Source organism: Balaenoptera physalus, assembly GCF_965194825.1.
Source record: "Balaenoptera physalus genome assembly, chromosome: 19".
Classification (NCBI taxonomy): domain Eukaryota; kingdom Metazoa; phylum Chordata; class Mammalia; order Artiodactyla; family Balaenopteridae; genus Balaenoptera; species Balaenoptera physalus.
Window position 1 is genome coordinate 31,692,340 of NC_138900.1, and position 12,418 is coordinate 31,704,757.

At 41.0% G+C, this 12,418-nt stretch overlaps 1 protein-coding gene across 2 annotated transcripts in view; it reads right to left on the reverse strand.

Annotated features, from left to right (window-relative positions):
- Positions 1-2,301: 2,301 nt before the first annotated feature.
- Positions 2,302-12,418, reverse strand: part of ITFG1 (integrin alpha FG-GAP repeat containing 1) — a 269,509-nt gene continuing 259,392 nt past the window's right edge. For both annotated transcript variants that reach the window (XM_082437714.1, XM_082437715.1), the window contains one exon: positions 2,302-3,718. In XM_082437714.1, the coding sequence (XP_082293840.1) occupies positions 3,659-3,718 (60 nt within the window). In that variant the 3' untranslated portion in view covers positions 2,302-3,658. The remainder of the gene's footprint in view (positions 3,719-12,418) is intronic.

The window sequence follows — 12,418 nt, forward strand, 5'->3', positions numbered from 1 at the left end:
CTTAATCTTAGTAATCCTGGTGATCTTATTTTTCCTGTATCTCGAAACATTTTGCTATAGGATTTCTCTGCTTGAAAAGGCTGTATCTATGATGCCAAGATTGTTTTTACCTTTGATGGTTTAGTAACCACCGCCTTTAGTAGAAAAGCACTTCACAAATTTATAGTGATACTTGGGCTTCCCTGGTGGCGCAGTGGTTGAGAGTCTGCCTGCTGATGCAGGGCACATGGGTTCGAGCCCTGGTCTGGGAAGATCCCACATGCCGCGGAGCAACTGGGCCCGTGAGCCACAACTACTGAGCCTGCGCGTCTGGAGCCTGTGCTCCACAACAAGAGAGGCCACGATAGTGAGAGGCCCGCGCACCGCGATGAGGAGTGGCCCCCGCTTGCTGCAACTAGAGAAAGCCCTAGCACAGAAATGAAGACCCAACATAGCAATCAATCAATCAATCAATCAATAAATCTTAAAAAAAAAATTTATAGTGATACTTAATCTGAGGGTGAATCTCTAGGTATAGCTACTTGTAATAGGTCCCTACCTTGCCTTATCAAGAGTGGGAAGGGTATAAAAAGTATGTTTATAAGTTGTTACCTTTGAACCTGAGGCCTTCTAGGAGAAAGTATTTTGAGCATTAAGTTTCTGAAAATATATAGTTTTTTGGCTGGTACATGGAGAAATATAAAGGGCTAGTTTAGGTAAATGGTGTGTTAACAACAATGTATTTATTGTATTTACAAGTATAGGTATATCTCAGAGATATTGTGGGTTTGGTTCCAGACCACCACAATAAAGCAAATATCATGGTAAAAAGTGAGTCTCACAAACTTGTTTGGTTTCCCACTGTATATAAAAGTTATGTTTACACTATATTGTAGTCTATACAATACGGCATTATGCAATAGCATTATGTCTTTTTAAAGACAATGTACATACATTAAAAAACAAAACAAAAATCCAATTACAACAGTAACATCAAAAATCACTGATCACTGGTCACTATAACAAATATAATAATTTAAAAATCTGAACTATTGCAAGAATTACCAAAATGTGACACAGAGACATGAAGTGAGCAAATGCTGTTGGAAAAATGGCACCAATAGAGTTACTAGATGCACGGTCGCCACAAACATTCAATTTGTAAAAAATGCAATATTTGTGAAATGCAGTAAAGCGAAGCACAATAAAATGAGGTTTGCCTGTATGTGACTGTTATCTTCAAAATGGTTATTAAGTCTTAATTACTCCTCCTTGTTACCAAAAGGAGGAGGATTATAGAAGTAAAGATCAGTGGAAGAGAGTCAAAATGTTCAGTCGTTTGTCACTGCAATGGGAAACGGGAGGGAAGAAAAGAGCCAGCATTTATCAAGTACCTTCTGTGCACATATTGCTACTTAAGACTCAAAATAGTTTTTTAGGGTATCACTCAGTATCCTTGTTTTACAGATGAAGAAACCAGAGCTCAAAGAGGCAAAGTGACTGACTAAAAAGTCACAAAATGGGAGAGTTAGGCCCTGAATCCTGACTAGTTTGACCTCGAAGTCTTGTGCTCTTTCCACTACAGTATTCAAAATTAATATAAGGATCTTTGTACAGCTGGCCCTTGAATAACGCGGGTGCTGACCTCTGCGCAGTCGAAAATCTGAGTATAACTTTCCTGTTGGACCTCTGTATCCGAGATTCCACATCTGTGGATTCAACCAACCTTGTACTACTATAGTACATATTTATTGAAAAAACCCATTTATAAGTGGACTTGTGCAGTTCAAACCCATTTTGTTTAAGGGTCAACTGTATTTGATTCTCAATGTTGTGACACATTTTTCACCTGCTGCCCCTTAATGAATGATATTGATGTTGCATTGAAGGTTAGTATCAAGATACAGAAACACAGTATAAAGTCACTGATTGTATTGGGTTAGCCAAAAACTTCGTTCAGGTTTTTCTGTAACATCTTAAGGGAAAACCGGAACGAACTTTTTGGCTAACCCAATATTTTTGGTTCTCATAGCATTTTATTTGCCTATAACACTATTCCTCGTAGACTCTGACTACAAGCGAGTTTTACAACTCATGCTGTATCAGTTGATAGATACTAAACCTACCTGTCTTTAGGGACAGTGTAGACTAATGCCTGGCACAGTGTTGTAGGTTGATAAATGAATTTAACTGGGTACCGTAGTCAGGAGATGCCTATCTTGCCCTCATAGGCAAGTCACTTCTGTCCAAATCTGTGATTTAGACTTCATAACCTCTAAGGCTTATCATGGTCCAAAGTAATTATTTACACACTCACCAAAATTCTTTGTTTCAATACAGAATATTTATTAAGAAGACACATTAACATGCTTAGATATACAAAGTAAACCATTTATACACATGCCATTCTCAGTGAACTGTAAGGAAAAAAAACATGAAGAACAAACTTAGTTGCTTTCAGATAAGTTTTTGTGTTTTATAGCTATCATATATCAATTTGCATATTAGGAAGTTATTAGCACTGATATATACACTTTTTTCCCAATCTTACATGTAACTTTTTGGCAAGGGGAAGTTCACAAAAATTTGCATTGAAGTCTGAATGTAAATGATAGACTCTTACAAGCTTTTCAGAATAGAAATGTGATTGAAGATTTGCATTCCCAGATGCTATCTACAGCAGTTTCCTTTCAAGAAATCAAATGCTTTTCATTACCACATGATAAGAATCAGTGTTCAAATGAAAATTATTAGGGCACATTAATTCTTGGAGGGTATTATGATATAATTTTCAGTTAAGATAAACAAGTAATAAATCTTTATATAGGGTGTCAACACCAGGAATTTAGGTTTTTCAAAGACTATGCTTTCTACATGCCTGAAAATAAAATCCTATCAAGTCTAAATATATTTTGATAATTAGTTGAAGTCTGTAAAAAAATTATTTAATAATAATAAATAATGACAACTACCACTTATTGAAAATTTACTCTATGCTAGGCACCAAGCTGTGTACTTTGTGTACATCATCCCATTTAATGTATACAACAACTCAAGCGAGTAGTGTATTAGCTCTGTTTATAAACAAGAAAACTAAGGCTTAAGCAATTAGCCAAGTTCAAACAGCTTGTAGTTGTGTAACCAGCAGTTTAAGGCAAGTCTGACTGCGATTCCAAAGCCAGAGTACCCAATCACTATATTGTATACCATCAGTGAAAGACCCCCTCACATGCTATAATGAGGGTGAATGGTTAACTTTATCTCTGATACATTCACAGAAGTATAATTTGCATCGTTAGAATAAGAAACAAGATCGATTCAAGTGGAAAACAAAAAACCCTGCTCATTTAAATATTTTTATTTACACGTGTCTTTTTCCATCATCATTATTCTAATAAGATTATAAATACGTAAACACCTTAGTACATGCAACACATTCCATGAAGGAACAAAAATGTACAGCACAACTGAAAAAAGAACCCAAATTATTGTATACAAAATGCTTTAAAAAAAGACCTTGTAACACATTCAGACCATATTTATTTGAATACTTTCCAATAATTACCAAGGGATGTATCATTTATAAATAATAAAATCGCCTGTTTTCTTCTATAAGCCAAGTTTAGTATTTCAGTTAATGAAGTGAATAGCTGTTCCATTATGCACTACTAAAGGCAAGTCACATAGCATCAAAATGAAACCGATGGGCTTCTTGTCGTTTTTCTCTATCATCTGCTTTCTGAAAAAGAATTTTAGACTAGTTTATAAATGATAGGAAAATGTCAAGAAAAGATTAATTAAAAAAGTGGTTAATTAAAAAAATAAAAGCCCTGAGCAATTAGTAGGTAAAAGGTGTGATTTTATTATGTAATAATCTTATGAAATATTTTTATAGCTTACAGTAGCTATTTTATAATTAACGATCCTCTAAATTGAATTTAAAAAACCAACAAGAAATGTTCCTTAAAAGCTTAGTTTGTTATTTGTTATTTATTTGAAAGTAGGAGTAAACATTAGATTTTGTAAGAATGGAATCAACTATTACATTTTTCCCATTCTTAACACTGCTGAATCTAATTATATTAAAGTACATTAATTATTTTGGGGTTAACCTATTGACTTTGCATATATTTATTGATCCTCTGTTCCCAGCAAAGTATTGTGCTTGGAATTTTTTTTTTTTGGCTGTGCTGTGCGGCATGTGGGATATCTTAGTTCCCCGACCAGGGATCGAACCCGCGCCCCCTGCAGTGGAAGCGTGGATTCTTAACCACTGGACCACCAGGGAAGTCCCACGTGCTTGGAATTTTGAGGGATTAGAAAACCCCTCAGTTTTGTATCTTGTTCTCAAGGAACTTATTAAAGCCTAAAAAGAAAAAAGCAAAACATACTAAATAACTATTTCAGTATAAAAAGTGAAAAACGTTACCAACGTTCGGAGATTACTTTTGGGTTGGCATAACGAAAGGCAAAGCTTTGATAAGATAGTATTTATGGAAATGAAGAGGAGGGACATTCACTACAAGATGGGGGAAGAACAGGAACAATCCTGAGAAGTCTGGCAGGAGCACGGGATATGTGACAGCAACTGATAAGAGAAAGACTGGAAAGGTGTATGGTAGAGTCACATGGAAGTACTATGTAGGCTATAGGCTAAGGGAGTTACACACTTTAGGCAGGGGGTGGTCACCAGAGGTTTTTGAGCAGAGGAGTGACATGATTAAGACTAAATTTAATGATGAGTAATCCGGCAGCAAAGTGCTAAATGGAGTGAAGGGGAGAGAATGGAATTTGGGAGGACAGGGAGTATTAACAAGGAGCTGGGGGGGGTCCTCGGGAAGATGGCGGAAGAGTAAGACGCGGAGATCACCTTCCTTCCCACAGATACAGTAGAAATACATCTACACGTGGAACTGCTCCTACAGAACACCCACTGAACGCTGGCAGAAAACGTCCGACCTCCAAAAAGGCAAGAAACTCCCCCCGTACTTGGGTAGGGCAAAAGAAAAAAGAAATAACAGAGACAAAAGAATAGGGACGGCACCTGCACTAGTGGGAGGGAGCCGTGAAGGAGGAAAGATTTCCACGCACTAGGAAGCCCCTTCGCGGGCGGAGACTGCGGGTGGCAGAGGGGGGAAGCTTCGGAGCCACGGAGGAGAGCGCAGCCACAGGGGTGCGGAGGGCAAAGCGGAGAGGTTCCCGCACGGAGGCTCGGCGCCGAGCAGCACTCTCCAGCCCGAGAGGCTTGTCTGCTCACCCGCCGGGGCGGGCGGGGGCTGGGAGCTGAGGCTCGGGCTTCGGTTGGATCGCAGGGAGAGGACTGGGGTTGGCGGCGTGAACACAGCCTGAAGGGATTAGCGCACAACAGCTAGCCGGGAGGGAGACCGGGAAAAAGTCTGCAGCTGCCGAAGAGGCAGGAGACTTTTTCTTCCCTCTTTGTTTCCGGGTGCGCGAGGAGAGGGGATTCAGAGCGCTGCCTAAACGAACTTCAGAGACGGGCGCGAGCCGCAGCTACCAACGCGGATCCCACAGCAACAGGGGCGCAGAGGGAAAAACGGAGAGATTCCCGCACAGAGGCTCGGCGCCGAGCAGCACTCTCCAGCCCGAGAGGCTTGTCTGCTCCCCCGCCGGGGCGGGCGGGGCTGGGAGCTGAGGCTCGGCTTCGGTCGGATCGCAGGGAGAGGACTGAGGCTGGCGGCGTGAACACAGCCTGAAGGGATTAGCGCACAACAGCTGGCTGGGAGGGAGACCGGGAAAAAGTCTGCAGCTGCCGAAGAGGCAAGGGACTTTTTCTTGCCTCTTTGTTTCGCGGCGCGCAAGGAGAGGGGATTCAGAGCGCCGCCTAAACGAACTCCAGAGAAGGGCGCGAGCCGCGGCGATCACCGCAGACCCCACAGCAACAGGGGCGCAGAGGAAAAAAACGGAGAGACTCCCGCACAGAGGCTCGGCGCGGAGCAGCACTCACCAGCCCGAGAGGCTTGTCTGCTCGGCGGGCGGGGCTGGGAGCTGAGGCTCGGGTTTCGGTTTCGGTTGGATCGCAGGGAGAGGACTGGGGCTGGCGGCGTGAACACAGCCTGAAGGGGTTAGCGCACCACAGCTGGCTGGTAGGGAGTCCGGGAAAAAGTCTGCAGCTGCCGAAGAGGCAAGAGACTTTTTCTTGCCTCTTTGTTTCGCGGCGCGCAAGGAGAGGGGATTCAGAGTGCCGCCTAAACGAACTCCAGAGAAAGGCGTGAGCCGCGGCGATCAGCACGGACCCCAGAGACGGGCGTGAGACGCTGGGGCTGCTGCTGCCGCCTCCAAAAAGCCTGTGTGTGAGCACAAGTCACTCTCCACATCGCCCCTCCCGGGAGCCTGTGCAGCCCGCCACTGCCAGGGTCCCGTGATCCGGGGACAAGTTCCCCGGGAGAACGCACTGCCCGCCTCAGGCTGGTGCAACGTCACGCCGGCCTCGGCCGCCGCAGGCTCACCCCGCCTCCTCTGTACACCTCCCTCCCCGCGGCCTGAGGGAGCCAGAGCCCCCGAAGCAGCTGCTCCTTTAACCCCGTCCTGTCTGTGCGGGGAATAGACGCCCTCAGGCGACCTACACGCAGAGGCGGGTCCAAATCCAAAGCTGAACCCCAGGAACTGTGCGAACAGGGAAGATAAGGGGAAATCTCTCCCAGCAACCTTAGAAGCAGCGGATTAAAACTCCACAAACAACTTGATGTGCCTGCATCTGGTGAATACCTGAATAGACAACGAATCATCCCAAATTCAGGAGGTGGACTTTGGGAGCAGGATATATTAATTTTTCCCCTTTTCCTTTATTTGTGAGTGTATATGTATATGCTTCTGGGTGCGATTTTGTCTGTATAGCTTTGCTTTACAATAGCTTTATTTTACTTCACTATATTATAGCCTCTTTCTTTCTTTCTTTCTTTCTTTCTATTTTTTCTCCCTTTTACTCTGAGCCGTGTGGACGAAAGGCTCTTGGTACTCCAGCCAGGCATCAGGGCCGTGCCTCTGAAGTGGGAGAGCCAACTTCAGGACACTGGTCCACAAGAGACCTCCCAGCTTCACGTAATACCAAACGGCAAAAATCTCTCAGAGATCTCCATCTCAACATCAAGACTCAGCTTCACTCAACGACCAACAAGCTACAGTGCTGGACACCATATGCCAAACAACTAGCAAGACAGGAACACAGCCCCATCCATTAGCAGAGAGGCTGCCTAAAATCATAATAAGGCCACAGACACCCCAAAATACACCACCAGACGTGGACGTGCCCACCAGAAAGACAAGAGCCAACCTCATCCACCAGAGCTCAGGCACTAGTTCCCTCCACCAGGAAGCCTACACAACCCACTGAACCAACCTTAGCCACTGGGGACAGATACCAAAAACAACAGGAACTACGAACCTGCAGCCTGTGAAAAGGAGACCCCAAACACAGTAAGATAAGCAAAATGAGACGACAGAAAAACACACAGCAGATGAAGGAGCAGGGTCAGAACATACCAGACTTAACAAATGAAGAGGAAATAGGTAGTCTACCTGAAAAAGAATTCAGAATAATGATAGTAAGGATGATCCAAAATCTTGGAAATAGAATAGACAAAATGCAAGAAACATTTAACAAGGACGTAGAAGAACTAAAGAGGAACCAAGCAATGATGAAAACCACAATAAATGAAATTAAAAATACTCTAGATGGGATCAATAGCAGAATAACTGAGGCAGAAGAAAGGATAAGTGACCTGGAAGATAAAATGGTGGAAATAACTACTGCAGAGCAGGATAAAGAAAAAAGAATGAAAAGAACTGAGGACAGTCTCAGAGACCTCTGGGACAACATTAAACGCGCCAACATTCGAATTATAGGGGTCCCAGAAGAAGAAGAGAAAAAGAAAGGGACTGAGAAGATATTTGAAGAGATTATAGTTGAAAACTTCCCTAATATGGGAAAGGAAATAGTTAATCAAGTCCTGGAAGCACAGAGAGTCCCATACAGGATAAACCCAAGGAGAAACACACCAAGACACATATTAATCAAACTATCAAAAATTAAATATAAGGAAAACATATTAAAGGCAGCAAGGGAAAAAAAACAAATAACACACAAGGGAATCCCCATAAGGTTAACATCTGATCTTTCAGCAGAAACTCTGCAAGCCAGAAGGGAGTGGCAGGATATACTTAAAGTGATGAAGGAGAAAAACCTGCAACCAAGATTACACTACCCAGCAAGGATCTCATTCAGATTTGATGGAGAAATTAAAACCTTTACAGACAAGCAAAAGCTGAGAGAGTTCAGCACCACCAAACCAGCTTTACAACAAATGCTAAAGGAACTTCTCTAGGCAAGAAACACAAGAGAAGGAAAACACCTACAATAACAAACCCAAAACATTTAAGAAAATGGGAATAGGAACATACATATCGATAATTACCTTGAATGTAAATGGATTAAATGCTCCCACCAAAAGACACAGGCTGGCTGAATGGATACAAAAACAAGACCCATATATATGCTGTCTACAAGAGACCCACTTCAGACCTAGAGACACATATAGACTGAAAGTGAGGGGATGGAAAAAGATATTCCATGCAAATGGAAATCAAAAGAAAGCTGGAGTAGCAATTCTCATATCAGACAAAATAGACTTTAAAATAAAGACTATTACAAGAGACAAAGAAGGACACTATATAATGATCAAGGGATCGATACAAGAGGAAGGTATAACAATTGTAAATATTTATGCACCCAACATAGGAGCACCTCAATACATAAGGCAAATACTAACAGCCATAAAAGGGGAAATCGACAGCAACACAATCATAGTAGGGGACTTTAACACCCCACTCTCACCAATGGACAGATCATCCAAAATGAAAATAAATAAGGAAACACAAGCTTTAAATGATACATTAAACAAGATAGACTTAATTGATATTTATAGGACATTCCATCCAAAAACAACAGAATACACATTTTTCTCAAGTGCTCATGGAACATTCTCCAGGATAGATCATATCTTGGGTCACAAATCAAGCCTTGGTAAATTTAAGAAAATTGAAATCGTATCAAGTATCTTTTCCGACCACAACGCTATGAGACTAGATATCAATTACAGGAAAAGACCTGTAAAAAATACAAACACATGGAGGCTACACAATACATTACTTAATAACGAAGTGATCACTGAAGAAATCAAAGGGGAAATCAAAAAATACCTAGAAACAAATGACAATGGAGATACGACGACCCAAAACCTATGGGACGCAGCAAAAGCAGTGCTAAGAGGGAAGTTTATAGCAATACAAGCCTACCTCAAGAAACAGGAAACATCTCGAATAAACAACCTAACCTTGCACCTAAAGCAATTAGAGAAAGAAGAACAAAAAAACCCCAAAGCCAGCAGAAGGAAAGAAATTATAAAGATCAGGTCAGAAATAAATGAAAAAGAAATGAAGGAAACAATAGCAAAAATCAATGAAACTAAAAGCTGGTTCTTTGAGAAGATAAACAAAATTGATAAACCATTAGCCAGACTCATCAAGAGAAAAAGGGAGAAGACTCAGATCAATAGAATTAGAAATGAAAAAGGAGAAGTAACCACTGACACTGCAGAAATACAAAAGATCATGAGAGATTACTACAAGCAACTCTATGCCAATAAAATGGACAACCTGGAAGAAATGGACAGATTCTTAGAAAGGCACAAACTGCCGAGACTGAACCAGGAAGAAATAGAAAATATGAACAGACCAATCACAAGCACTGAAATTGAAACTGTGATTAAAAACCTTCCAACAAACAAAAGCCCAGGACCAGATGGCTTCACGGGTGAATTCTATCAAACATTTAGAGAAGAGCTAACACCTATCCTTCTCAAACTCTTCCAAAATATTGCAGAGGGAGGAACACTCCCAAACTCATTCTACGAGGCCACCATCACCCTGATACCAAAACCAGACAAAGATGTCACAAAGAAAGAAAACTACAGGCCAATATCACTGATGAACATAGATGCAAAAATCCTCAACAAAATACTAGCAAACAGAATCCAACAGCACATTAAAAGGATCATACACCATGATCAAGTGGGGTTTATCCCAGGAATGCAAGGATTCTTCAATATACGCAAATCAATCAATGTGATACATCATATTAACAAACTGAAGGAGAAAAACCATATGATCATCTCAATAGATGCAGAGAAAGCTTTCGACAAAATTCAACACCCATTTATGATAAAAGCCCTGCAGAAAGTAGGCATAGAGGGAACTTTCCTCAACATAATAAAGGCCATATATGACAAACCCACAGCCAACATTGTCCTCAATGGTGAAAAACTGAAACCATTTCCACTAAGATCAGGAACAAGACAAGGTTGCCCACTCTCACCACTATTATTCAACATAGTTTTGGAAGTGTTAGCCACAGCAATCAGAGAAGACAAAGAAATAAAAGGAATCCAAATCGGAAAAGAAGAAGTAAAGCTGTCACTATTTGCAGATGACATGATACTATACATAGAGAATCCTAAAGATGCTACCAGAAAACTCCTAGAGCTAATCAATGAATTTGGTAAAGTAGCAGGATACAAAATTAATGCACAGAAATCTCTTGCATTTCTATACACTAATGACGAAAAATCTGAAAGTGAAATTAAGAAAACACTCCCATTTACCATTGCAACAAAAAGAATAAAATATCTAGGAATAAACCTACCTAAGGAGACAAAAGACCTGTATGCAGAAAATTATAAGACACTGATGAAAGAAATTAAAGATGATACAAATAGATGGAGAGATATACCATGTTCCTGGATTGGAAGAATCAACATTGTGAAAATGACTCTACTACCCAAAGCAATCTACAGATTCAATGCAATCCCTATCAAACTACCACTGGCATTTTTCACAGAACTAGAACAAAAAATTTCACAATTTGTATGGAAACACAAAAGACCCCGAATAGCCAAAGCAATCTTGAGAACGAAAAATGGAGCTGGGGGAATCAGGCTCCCTGACTTCAGACTATATTACAAAGCTTCAGTAATCAAGACAGTTTGGTACTGGCACAAAAACAGAAATATAGATCAATGGAACAGGATAGAAAGCCCAGAGATAAACCCACACACATATGGGCACCTTATTTTTGATAAAGGAGGCAAGCATATACAGTGGAGAAAAGACAGCCTCTTCAATAAGTGGTGCTGGGAAAATTGGACAGGTACATGTAAAAGTATGAAAATAGAACACTCCCTGACACCATGCACAAAAATAAACTCAAAATGGATTAAAGACCTAAGTGTAAGGGCAGACACTATCAAACTCTTAGAGGAAAACATAGGCAGAACACTCTATGACATACATCACAGCAAGATTCTTTTTGACCCAGCTCCCAGAGAAATGGAAATAAGAACACAAATAAACAAATGGGACCTAATGAAACTTAAAAGCTTTTGCACAGCAAAGGAAACCATAAACAAGACCAAAAGACAACCATCAGAATGGGAGAAAATATTTGCAAATGAAGCAACTGACAAAGGATTAATCTCCAAGATTTACAAGCAGCTCATGCAGCTCAATAACAAAAAAACGAATAACCCAATCCAAAAATGGGCCGAAGACCTAAATAGACATTTCTCCAAAGAAGATATACAGATGGCCTACAGACACATGAAAGAATGCTCAACATCATTAATCATTAGAGAAATGCAAATCAAAACTACAATGAGATATCATCTCACACCGGTCAGAATGGCCATCATCAAAAAATCTAGAAACAATAAATGCTGGAGAGGGTGTGGAGGAAAGGGAACACTCTTGCACTGTTGGTGGGAATGTAAATTGATACAGCCACTATGGAGAACAGTATGGAGGTTCCTTAAAAAACTACAAATAGAACTACCATACGACCCAGCAATCCCACTACTGGGCATATACCCCGAGAAAACCATAGATCAAAAAGAGTCATGTACCAAAATGTTCATTGCAGCTCTATTTACAATAGCCAGGACATGGAAGCAATCTAAATGTCCATCGACAGATGAATGGATAAAGAAGATGTGGCACATATATACAATGGAATATTACTCAGCCATAAAAAGAAATGAAATGGAGGTATTTGTAATGAGGTGGATGGAGTTAGAGTCTGTCATACAGAGTGAAGTAAGTCAGAAAGAGAAAAACAAATACAGTATGCTAACACATATATACGGAATCTAAGGGGAAAAAAAAAAAAAAAAAAAAAAAAGAGGCCATGAAGAACCTAGTGGCAAGACGGGAATAAAGACACAGACCTACTAGAGAATGGACTTGAGGATATGGGGAGGGGGTGGGGTGAGATGTGACAGGGTAAGAGAGTGTCATGGACATATATACACCACCAAATGTAAAATAGATAACTAGTGGGAAGCAGCCGCATAGCACAGGGAGATCAGCTCGG